Raw genomic sequence first — 12512 nt, 5'->3', positions numbered from 1 at the left:
GGATGATGGAGGCAGGAAGGAGAAAAGGAGGGCATAATTCCAGCCCAGTTGTATGTGCTGTGGTACACTGAAGTTTGATGAAGCCAGAATAGATTGTGTCTCTTGGAAATAGTGTCCCAGTTTATGACAACCTATAGAATTTGCAACTAGGTTACAGAAACAAGAGTATTGATCCTTGGCCCTGTGAATAATTGCACTGAGATTGCTAGATCTCAAGAGTGGGGGAAATATGTGTCTGTTCTACTTCTTAGAAACAGATGAGATTTTCTCAGCTTTCTCTCTCTCTCTCTTTCTTCCCATAGGCAATCCACTGATGTACTGGTTCTCACGCAGAATGACACTCTGGGGAAGTATCTCCTTCAATCTGGCTGTCTTCATAAACATCATCATTGCTTTTTTCTATCCTTACGTTGAAGCATCCTCAATGGGTAAGCACTCCATCACACTCACTTTGGCATTTGCTCAATCGTGGCTAGCCTTCAATGATTATTTTGCAAGGACACTCTTTCAAAGAAATTTGTATCTGGAGTGTTGTGAAGCATCAGTGAACTTTGCTAACTAGGCCTTTGCTGCCAATTTATTGGTATTTCTCCAGCTTTAATATGCTACCATTTGAAAATCACTAAACAATTTTTTTTGGATGAACACTAAAAATGAAATTTCTCTGGAAATAACTCTTCTGCAGCATCAGCATGTCATTGGTAAACCAGTTTCTAGTAAAAAGTGACATTATATTCATATAGTTGCATTGATTTGAAAAATATGTCAATGTTTTTATATGTTTAATAGATGTCAGTTAGTGTATCTTTCTGTCTTCCAGGATTATTGGATTCCCCGCTGATTCCTCTCCTTTCCTGGTTTTTAATCTGTTTCTCAATCATGGCTCTGTTTACCCGGCGCTATGGGGTCAGACCACTCCTAGTGGCACTGATCCTGCGATCCATCTATCACCTGGGTATTGGCCTCACTTTGAACATACTAGGAGCTCTTAACGTAAGCTACTTCATTAACCTGAAGCCACACTTACTGTATCTTTGGTTGGGGTCTCTAATGTAGAATTTGCCCTTTCATACACAACAATAACAAATAACTGCTCCACACTGGGCCTATTCCTAGATCTGATTTCTTTGTCTGTACAAGTCTAATGACAATTTATATTATGACTAACACAGCTCTGTCTCTGAATTTATATTAATATTAATGGAAAGCAAGTTACATCCTACAAATTGTTATTGGCTATAAAATCAATTACAAAGAGCACACACTCTTTCTGGAAAGTAATTCTTGCTCCCTACTCTTTCTGCTTTGTCATTGTCTACAGCTCACAAATAAGATTGTATTTGTGGTGAGCTTTGTTGGCAACCGTGGAACGTTCATCCGAGGATATAAGGCCATGATTATGGATGTGGAATTTCTTTATCACGTCGCCTATATCTTGACAAGTGTCTTGGGGCTCTTTGTCCATGAACTTTTCTACAGCATCTTGGTAAAGTAATCTTATTTGTACAGAATAAGTTTTGGTTTATTAATTAAAAGCAATAATACGCTTTTTCCTTGTTATTATTGGTCTGCCTATTGCAATCATAATATGTTGCCTATCTGGTCCCCTTAGCTCTAATTCATTGTAATTATTAGTTTTTCTAACCTGACAAGTAAGAGTAGCATGATAAAGAGAAATAAATCCATGATGTAGACAATTTCAAAACCGGACCTCTGAAGCAAAATGCTGGGAATAGCCAGAGTTCAAATTACTTTTCCATTATTTTGTGGAAAGGAGAATCCATATTTATTTAGTTTATCCATCACTAAAGTGGGAGTGCTTATCCTTAGCAAATGAATTCTAATCAATTATTCTTCTCTTCTGGGATAAAACATAATTGAATTAAGGGTTGTCAGAAAATGTCTGTTCTCCTTTTACTGATTGTATAAAAGCAACTTTCTTTCTCTTTCTGTTTCAGCTGTTTGATTTGATCTACAGGGAAGAGACCTTATTTAATGTTATCAAAAGTGTGACACGGAATGGACGCTCAATACTGCTGACAGCTCTTCTGGCCCTTATCCTGGTCTACCTCTTCTCAATTGTGGGCTTCCTCTTTCTGAAAGATGACTTCATCATGGAAGTAGATCCATTGCCCAATATCAAATCTAAAGGTCTTTGTCCTCCTCTGTCAGATTTCAGTTTCGTTCTTTGTATTTATTGCCTCTATTCTGAAATGCCAGTGAGCAGGAGAGAACATTATCTAACAGATTTCCATAACCCATTTCAAATACTTTTTAGGCAGAATTACTTTTGAAATGCAGCCTGTTGTATGTGTGTTTATTTGAACATCCCACAGAACTCGATGAGGTGTATTTAACACCCCATCATAAATAATGCATTTAGGATGCTGCATTATATGGAGTTAGAGTATTGGACATCTAGCTTAGTATTTTCAATTCTGACTGGCAGATATTCAAGTAGGATTTTTACCCAGCTCTGTTTGGAGATCCTATTTGGAGAACTCCCTTATGGTTTCCTATCCAGCTACTATACAGGTTTGACACTCCTCAGCTTCTAAAATCAAATAAGAATGATTATGTTCTGTGTGATACTGCAATGGTATTTTATTCTATTGAAATCTTTAAGCTAATTTGTGAAATTCTATTGTTTTAATTTAAACCAGATTTTGGATTGGGCTAGATTCTAGAAGATCAGACTCATAGAAGGGATGTTCATTGAAAAAAATGTAACAGTGAAAGAGAATCAAGTTGGGTTCATGCAACTACTCTAGTATTCTTGAGAAGCTGAATGTTTTCCTACTGCATTGCTTTAGCAATGGATTTTACTGTACTTTTGACCAAGAATTAAGAATTAGTCATTCACTTGTTCATGTTCTTAAGGTTGTCAGTTTGAAGGCCTTGGCTACACTTTAAGGAGATGCAACATGAGATGCTTCCTTTTTGACATTTAGTAAGCTTGCATCTTTTACTAGGGATCAGTTGCCTATGACAATAGTATTTTGATTGCATTTTAGATGAGTACGTGCATTGTATTTTATGAGTGACACATTTATTTATTTATTTATTTATTTATTTCCAGCTCTTTTCCCAGGACTGGGACTCAGAGCGGCTTCACAGCATTAAAACAACAAACAAACAAACAAACAAAAAGTACAATTAAAAACATTTAATAAATAAATAAATAAATAAATAAATAAATAAATAAATGACGTACATTAAAAAGAATGATTAAATTAGTCCAAGATTCCAGCCTGTCCTTATAGTAATTCCTTAAATGCCTGTTTGAACAGGTAGGTCTTCACCTGCCGGCGGAAAGCCATCAAGGAGGGAGCTGTTCTTATCTCCCTGGCCAAGGAGTTCCAGAGTCTAGGGGCAGCCACCGAGAAGGCCCTCTCTCATGTCCCCACCAACCGTGTTTGTGAAGGTGTTGGGATGGAGAGAAGGGCTTTTCCAGAGGATCTCAGAGTCCAAGCAGGTTCATACCAGGAGAAAACGGTCTGCCAAATAGTGTGGACCTGAGCTGTGGAGGGCTTTGTAGGTTATAACCAGTATCTTGAATTGTGCCTGGAAACAAACTGGCAGCCAATGAAGCTGTTTTAACAGGGGAGTTGTATGGTCTCTGTAATCTGCCCCTGTTAACAGCCTGGCAGTGGCTCTTTATGAACAAATAGCAGCGTTTGGCAGCAAAGGTCTCTTACTTGCTGTTTCTTGTTGTTGTGTGCCTTCAAATTGACTCCATCTTATGATGGCTCTAAGGTGAACCTCTCTTTTGGGGTTTTTTATTCAAGATTTGTTCAGAGAGGATTTGCTTTGCCTTCCTCTGAGGCTGAGAGAGTGCAACATGCACAAGATCATGCACTGGGTTTCCATAGCCAAGTGAGGATTGTAACCCTGGTCTTTAGAGTTGTAATCCAGTGCTCAAACCACTATACCACATTAGCTCTCTACTTGCTGTATATGTATCTACTTGCTGAATATTTTTCAAGCTAATGATCCAAACTGTAGCCAAGATCCAATGTGTAATTTTGCGTTCAGTAGTGTGCTTCCTTATCCAGTGCCGATGGAATCAGGGCTTTCTTCCCCATCTGCTGCATGACTCCATGGTACCAAAATCTTGCTCCAGAGGGTTTCGCAGCTCACTTGAGTGGATTTTAGGGTTCAAGGAGCTCACAGGGAGGTAGCCATTTCTGGCAGAAGTAGCAGAATACAGTAGAAGTTCACCATTGGATCCTGGCTTGTTTACTGATATCACAAACAAGTATTTTGTGTTTGGAACTGTGCTCCCAAATGCAAGATATAATATAATATAAAAGGACATTCTAAGGCACTTTTGTTCAAGTAGGACCAAATGGGTCTCCTTCTTGATTGCCATCAGAGGAGTAGCATAGATAGTAGTGAATGACATTGGATAGAAAGCCACTTAAAATAACAAGGTAAAGATAAGTTACTTGGCTAACTTTTTGGCATGGCTTCAGTCACATGTACTCAGTTTCTTGGGTGTGGTGTTAGGCACTAATTCTTTTTTCTTTTGTCCTTCTAGCTACTAACCCCTTGGGGATGAAAGCAAATATGGACACTTTTGTGGAGTCATGCAGTAGTGACAAAATTAGCTGCACTTCTCACGTAACTGTCCCTGATGTGAAGGAAGGTAAGAGGGATTGAAACACCTTGATATAATAAAGATAATAAGGGGAGTGAGCAGCAAGTTTGTGTATTTTACCTAGAACTTTGATGGTACACCTAAAATAAAATTAGTCTGTGTCTCAAGTGAGGGGAAAAAAGCAGTAAGGTGTTCTAATGTCCTAGTTACAATTGTTTTGTTGGCAGTGTTCACCCCAGCAGTTTAATGGGATAAAAATATAGGTTCTTCTGTACTGGATAGGTTCTTCTGGACTATATTATTACTTACTCACCTAAGTAAGTAATAGCATAGCACAGGAAGGAATTGTAGAAAACTTGGTGGACCAAACAGAGCTGTTGTACCTGTTGTATTTTGGAAGTTAGTCCAATATTTTACTTCATATATTTAAAAAGAACAGGAAAAGCCAAATATTCTCTATGTAGTAGCTTCTCAGCTATTAAAAATATAAAGAATTCAGACCTGTAATGGTTATGCAGAAATGGCTGGTGTGCTCCCCTGTCACCCCAGCTGAATGTACTTTTGCTTGTGTTGCAGAAGAAGAGGAAGATAATACAGAGCGTGCCTGTGACACACTCCTCATGTGCATAGTCACAGTCCTGAACCATGGTCTCAGAAATGGAGGTGGTGTGGGTGATATCCTCAGGAAACCATCAAAAGATGTGAGTTCATTTGGGGGCAATCTAAATAAGGCACATCAGAGTAAATGGTAATCCAGTGCAAAATGCTTCTGTCCTACTGGAATCAGTGGGCATTCCAGGCTGCTCTGCTGTGCTCTGAGACAGATTTATCATATTGCAAGTTGCCTTTCTCACAGGTCTGTCACAAACTTACACTTTATTCCTTTTTAAACTCAAATGATCTATTTTCCACAGAACAGTCTTGTGACAATTTCTGAGGGGAAATATTTGACATTTTCCAGCAAAAAGAAAACTGTCCTTAAGGTTAATACTGTACCCATCTTTGCTTTTGTATCCTAAAGGAGTCCCTCTTTCCTGCTCGAGTGATCTATGACCTCCTGTTCTTCTTCATTGTCATAATCATAGTCCTCAACCTCATATTTGGTGTCATCATTGACACCTTTGCAGATCTAAGGAGTGAGAAACAGAAAAAAGAAGAGATCCTAAAAACAACCTGTTTTATATGTGGTGAGTTTGTATCCAGAAAGCTTTCCCATCAAACCCAACAAACATTTCCTAGATCATTCAGGCAAGCCAGAAACAGAGGTGATAGGGTTGCTGTACAGCAGTGCTTCTCAATTATTTTCTGTCATGCCCTCCCCCCCCCCCCAGAAGAAGAAAACATTCCGCGCCCCCCGCGTGACTGTAAATAGTATCATTTGTCTATAAAATTGTTATAAGTACACCTCTGCATAACACTGTATCCTGAGCCTCGCGCCCCCCTTTATGGAGCCTCGTGCCCCCCCTGGGGGGCCCGCCCCACTATTTGAGAAGTACTGCTGTACAGCCACCCCCTTCACTGAGACCAAATGAAATAACCAAGATAAAGACTGTGGCTACTTGGTGGGAAAAGGTTTGGTCTATAAGCACTCTCAAATGCAAAAGCATTTGCCTACAGTACAAAAATGGCTGCCAATCTGTTTATGAATTATGATGGCGTATGTGTGACTCACACACTTGTAATTGTCTTCCAACCATGCAATGAACAAAAGCCCCCACCCACCTCTGCCTTTTAAACATTGCAGCCCTCCCCCCCCCAAACAGCTAGTTCTGTATTACCAGAGAGCAGAGGGATGAGTGGGAACATGTCCAAGCAATCAATGACCATTATGTTTTGGATCCAGAAATCTGCCTTTGGATAATGGAAGGGCTCTGACTGCAGCTGTGTTGGACCCTCCCTCCCATCAAGAGCTCAACCCTGTTCAGCAGGGTCTTCCAGTCCTCTGTGTAGTTCTTTAGAGGGCTAGATGGGCTATTGTGGGAAAGAAGCATTTTCAGGGGCTGGGAGGTGGGGCCTTTGTGCCACAAAATCTGGATCCAGCACATAGTATTCAGATTACTATGGGCTTCAACAGGAGGTCAGGTTGTTGTGTGCCTTCAAGTCATTTTTGACTTATGGAAGACCCTGAGGCAAACCTATCATGGGGAGGTTTCTTGAGATTTGTTCAGAGAGGGTTTGCCTTTGCCTTCCTCTGAGGTTGAGAGAGTGTAACTTGCCCCAAGTCACCCAATGTGTTTCCATAATAAAGCGGGGATTCCAACCTTGGTCTCTAACATTGTAGTGCAACACTCGAACCACTGCATCATGTTGGCTCTTGGAGATCAAGTGCAATAGAGAAATACGTTGGCAAAACCAATCCCTCTGAACAGGAGTTATGGAGGGTCACCACATTCCTCTTCTGTGTCTCTTCAGGGCTTGAAAGGGATAAGTTTGACAACAAGACCGTATCCTTTGAAGAGCACATTAAATTTGAGCACAATATGTGGAATTACCTATATTTCATAGTTCTGGTGCGAGTGAAGAATAAGACTGACTACACAGGGCCTGAAAGCTATGTAGCACAAATGATAAAGGTATGTACAACTGAATATTCACCTTTGTATGGTACACCAAGCCAGTTTAATTTTTTTTAAAAAAATAATCCAACAAGTAGACTTTGAGCTTTAGCTTTTTTTTATTAGTTCATCTCCATCAGTGAGAATACTATGTTAATGCTCCTGCTTGTTCTCCCAGAGTTTATGCAAATTAGCTTTTACAATAACTGTGCCTGACAGTTGGTGAAGTAACTTTATTCTCCTAGTTTTTGTTATGCATACCCACTAGCAAGACCTCAGAGGAGCTCTAGCTCCAGCATGAACTTTACTTGATGCCATACCAGCAATGGACTAAATTTTCTTTCTTCCCCGCAGGTTGCCATAATTGTCCACTATTACCAGGGACAAAATGTGGAACAAATTCGAGACCAAACCGTAGGACAACTGCAGGACAAAACTCAGCCCAAAATGTAGGACATTTAAGAAAAAGGGAGAACCTTAAATGTCCTACATTTTGGGCTGAGTTTTGTCCTGCAGTTGTCCTACGGTTTGGTCTCGAATTTGTCCTACATTTTGTCCCTGGTAATAGTGGACAATTATGGCAACCCACCATGGGTCAGGGGTAGATGCAAGACAGGAAAGGTGCCTGCCATTGTGAACTGTTCAGCAAAATGAATGCTTCACTAGACCTTACTCACTGCTTTTTATGTGATAAGGACAGGCTTACATAGTTAGCTTTCACCACATGGAAGGTGCATCAAAAGTGCAATCCTGTTCATTTTAAAAGCACAGAATCGGCTTGTAAATCATTTGCAAATGTTTGTATAAAATCAGCCAAATTAGCTGCAGAATCTGGAATATTCAGAAGCACAAGTCTGGTTTAAATATCAGAGGCTGGAGGACATGTTCACTGATCAGCTGCAAGCACCCTTGGATGAAACTGATTTAGTGGATCCACTTCAGGCCAGTTTCAGTACTAGTTTTGGAACCGAAACTGCTTTAGTTACTCTGAAGCCACCTTTCACTGGATGGGAAAGTGCAACCCTGACAGTCCTCTTGGACCTCTGAGAAGCACTTGATACTATTTACCATGGGTATCTTGGATATGCTTGGTTGGGGGTGCACTGCATTCAGTGCTTATGTTATTTGGACAGTTGATTCCAGGTAATGCTGGATTACTGCTCTGCTACATGGTAGTCTGCTGTAAGGATCTATGTGATGTTATGGACTTGGGGGCAGGATGTTATTTCATTTATTAGATAAAGTATGGCACTATGTGTAGTATATGTAATAAGATAAGGATCTGTTGGAAGAGGGGTGAGAGAATGGAATATTAGGAGTGAGTGGTGATTAGTGGAATGTCTGAGATTTTCAAACAACTGGTGTAGGAGAATTGGTCAGGAGTGAGAGTTAGGTCTGTCAAGATTACAATTAGGAGACTAGGAGTATTAGTATCAGGGCTAGAGTTAGGATGTGAGTGAGTGCCAGGTGTGTGCTAAGAGTTAATGTCAATCAGGTTTTATATTTATTAAATAGGTAATCTGTAAATTTACTGATGAGTAAATTATTCTTGTTGTTTTTATTCCTGCTCTCCCCCCTCCCCCAACACAATTGGGACACAAAGCAGCCTATACATCTTTTAAAAACATACTATTAAAAACATTCATAAGTGATCATTAAAACAGAACTAAACTAGTACAGTAAGTACAGTATTTTTTTAAAAAAATATTATACACTTGAACCTCTGAGAATTATACTGGAGAGTTTCAATTCAGACATGTTGCCTGTGGTGGCAGAGGTGTTGTATCCATTGGGGAAATAAGGTGAATAAAATAGCACACAAGAACTATGTGGAGATTTATGTCCCCCCCCCCCCCAGTTGGTTGCCACAGTGGGACAGGAGGGAGCCCACATATTGGTAGCAGAAGTGGGATAAGTTGAATCTCTCACATTTGGTGGCAGTGGAAGGATTAATGGAAAGCCTCACAGCTGGTGGAAGCAGTGGGGTTTAGAGGAAATATGGCAGAGTTGATGCCGGTGGAAGGATTAGTGGGAAACATGCATTTGGGGATAGCGGTGAAAATAATGGAAAACCCCAGCCCAGAGAGCTCTGTTTCATTCCTTGTGCTTTTCAACATCAATATGAAATTGTTGGTAGTGACATCCAGGGATGTCTCACCAATAGATAGATGACACCTAATTCTCACTCAGCTTTTCATTTAATATATGTGAGGCAGTTGGTGTTTTGAACTAGTCCTTGTGTGAGGTAATGTACTGGGTGAGATGGTACATTAGCAACAGACTGATCCAGGTTAGGAAGAGAAACTGATGTCTAAGCAGATAGTCTTGCAACAGTTCCTCGTGCTCTGGTAATCTTTTATTGCAATGAATTATACAGAAGGCTGTGTTTGAAAGGTTAAAAGATTTCAGTTACTTCAAAATACGATTGTGGTATATTAATGGGGACTTTTCAATAATAAAAATAGGTGTCAGTATTGTGTCATTCCAGACCGAATTATACATGTTGATTTTAACTTTTAAAGTCCTACATGGTTTTAAAACTAGATTGATTGGAGGCAATTTTGTCTGTTACCTCCACTAAAGGAGGCAACTTGTATTTGGTCTTTTCAACAGTGATGGCACCTTGTCCATAGAATTCCATCTCCAAAGAGGGTCACCTGGCATTTACCTTTTGGTGTTAGGTTCTTCTTCTTTCAAATAGCCAGTGCTATTATCTTGTATGTTATGTTTTTAATTGTATATGGCTCACAGAATCTCCATTATTATGTAGTTTAAGCATGTAATAAATAAATAGTAATTCTGTACTAATACATTTGCTCTTTAAACTGTTTTTTCCCCAATTACCACTTCAGAATAAGAACCTGGACTGGTTTCCACGTATGCGAGCCATGTCTTTAGTCAGTAATGAAGGTGAAGGGGAGCAAAATGAGATCCGTTGTCTACAGGATAAATTAAATTCTACCATGAAGTTAGTATCCCATCTCACATCACAGCTGAATGAACTAAAGGAGCAGGTAAGACAAAACCAGTAAAAGGGATGCTTGGGGCTGGACCAAGAAAAGCAAAGCACGTTTAGGCTTTTTCAAATGTCAACATATTAGCCCACTTTTGCTTTCTAAAAAACACTTGTTTTAAGCAGCAACTCCCTGCTGGACCTTAGAGGGCTGTGTCCACATTTTTGTGACCTCCCAATTTTGGAGGCTCTAAAATTTGGAAGCATCCTTGTCCTCTGGAACAATTTGAAGCACAGGGAATCCCCCCCCCCCCCAAAACTGGAAGGTTCTTCCAGGCATTTCCAATTTTGAAAAAACATTTTCCCCAGCCTAAAGGGGGCCTTGAATATGCCATTACCACACAATACAGAGCATGACAGTGGCAGCTCTAGTGAAGTATTTTGCATGGTTTCAGAGGGTGGTGGTAACAGCAAACTTTTGACTTTCCCTTTTTAAAATTTCAGATGACAGAGCAAAGAAAGCGAAGGCAGAGGATGGGTTTTGTGGATGTCCAGAACACACTGAATCACTGAGACAGCAAAATCAACTTCTCCAAGCTAAAACTGTAATATACATATGCACTTCCTGAGGATACTTGGTACTAGGTTCCCTGCAACAACCTCATCTTCAAGGAAAGCTGATCAATGACTTGGTCCATACTGTGGAATCTCAACACCACCTTCTGTTTATCTCTAGTAAAGTTGATTGCAGATGGTTTATTCAGCAAAAGACTTGAAGTCAATTAGTGGGATTGCATTATGTGGATTTATAGTTTACCACATATTTGGGAACTTTGTTGCTCTTTAAGATAACCCATGTTCTACGAAGAGAGTTGTCTCTCCATGCACTACATTTTGATGGCTATCAAGCCAGGTGCATATAGTATTGGCACTATTACTAGCAAGTAGTAGTTTGCTATATTTTAACTTATTCCAGAAGGGTCCATGGAATGTCAACATACATGGATCTAACTCTACAGCTTATCATCTCAAAGTCCTCTGGAGTCAGTGGATTTTTTCCTTTATGTCTTGAATCTTGTCTCATCCAACTAGGAACTGGAATGATACTGTTAGTAATGTTTCAAATGATGTTGGATGGCACATTATATTGTTGGGAATGAAAGGAACTTTTTTATTCCACAGAGACTTTGTAGGAACACACAGGGAACAACTCAGCTGATAGCAATTTTAGCATGTTCCTGGATTTCCATGTGGCAATTAGAATGTGTCTTTGTCCCTCAAACTCATGTCATTCACCCAATACCCAAATTATCATTTGATTGTTTGGTTATTAATTTGGCTAAGGAAATCAAAAAGACCATAGTGACCCCATTAGTGGAAGATTACATGTTGATTCTTACTGTGAAAAGGCAATCTATGTTATTCTCCTGATAAAGAGGCAGAGAGTACACTTAAGGTTCATTCTGCTTCTAGGGAGAACAAGGTGGTATAGCTGAAGTATATCAGCTTTTTGAGGCAAGGTATTAGTATGCTTTCATTACTACCAGTAATCACTGGAATGGATGCTGAAGCAGCACTAGACAGAGATTCAATTGGGCAGGGAGAAAGAAAAGAGACTATTCCAATCTTACAGTTATATAAATGTTCCTTGCTATGATATGAATTCCAGCCTCTTCCTCCCTCAGCCCTTTAGACAGCTACACAGTATGAAAAAGTCTATTTTTAGTTTTGTTTCAAGTTACACCAACACCACCTGTAGATAAAACAAGGCACCATCTGAATGAGGCAGGGAGATTACTTGATAAAAGCCTGGTCTAGAGTAATACTCTATTTGGGGACAAGAGGTGTTTCATATTCCAGACACCTGTTTTCCTTCTAAGCAAAGCAGAATGTACATCAAGTGTACAGAATGATGTGCAGATTTAAGAGAAAGTTGGGGGGGACCTAATCTAATAGACCAGCTTTGCTATCTCTCTTGTTCTGGTATGTTTTGCGAACATTTAAAAAAATTTTTAAATGGAAATTATATGAAGTTTTAACACCCAAAATCAAATAAAATAAAAGGAAGGGAGGTGAAAGAATTTCTTCTTGCTATGCTGGTAGAACTGCAAACTTCTCAGGTATGACTGAATAGCATTCTCAAGACCTATTCAAATAGTCGTAGAATTTTAGAGTTGGAAGTGACCATCCATTTTATTCCTACTCAGTGAAGAAGATAAAATGCAACCGTAGCATCCCTGACAAGTAGGTGTCTAGCTTCTGCTTAATACCTACAGCAAAGAAGGCACAAACTGTGCAATGAGCATGAACCATCCCTACCTCAGAACTCTAAGACAAAGATCTGAAAGGCGATTCTGTTTTGTTGGGAGTACAGAGAAGAAAGCATGGTCCTGACATTTACTGG

General features: G+C 39.7%; 1 protein-coding gene across 3 annotated transcripts in view; it reads left to right on the top strand.

The window, feature by feature from the left end:
- ITPR3 (inositol 1,4,5-trisphosphate receptor type 3) overlaps positions 1–12200 on the top strand; it is a 128828-nt gene extending 116628 nt beyond the window's left edge. For 2 of the 3 annotated variants that reach the window (XM_089514722.1, XM_089514724.1), the window contains 10 exons: positions 303–428; positions 821–993; positions 1322–1486; positions 1959–2151; positions 4541–4648; positions 5177–5301; positions 5622–5787; positions 7013–7173; positions 10008–10169; positions 10613–12200. In XM_089514722.1, the coding sequence (XP_089370848.1) occupies positions 303–428; positions 821–993; positions 1322–1486; positions 1959–2151; positions 4541–4648; positions 5177–5301; positions 5622–5787; positions 7013–7173; positions 10008–10169; positions 10613–10681 (1448 nt within the window). In that variant the 3' untranslated portion in view covers positions 10682–12200. The remainder of the gene's footprint in view (positions 1–302; positions 429–820; positions 994–1321; positions 1487–1958; positions 2152–4540; positions 4649–5176; positions 5302–5621; positions 5788–7012; positions 7174–10007; positions 10170–10612) is intronic. The other variant, XM_089514723.1, reaches the window with a different exon arrangement.
- Positions 12201–12512: the final 312 nt, after the last annotated feature.

Source organism: Sceloporus occidentalis, unplaced genomic scaffold, assembly GCF_023333645.1.
Source record: "Sceloporus occidentalis isolate IW3139 unplaced genomic scaffold, rSceOcc1.0.p SCAF_3, whole genome shotgun sequence".
Taxonomy (NCBI): Eukaryota; Metazoa; Chordata; class Lepidosauria; order Squamata; family Phrynosomatidae; genus Sceloporus; species Sceloporus occidentalis.
The sequence above is the reverse complement of the archived record's forward strand: the minus strand, read 5'-3'. Positions and strand labels throughout refer to the sequence as shown.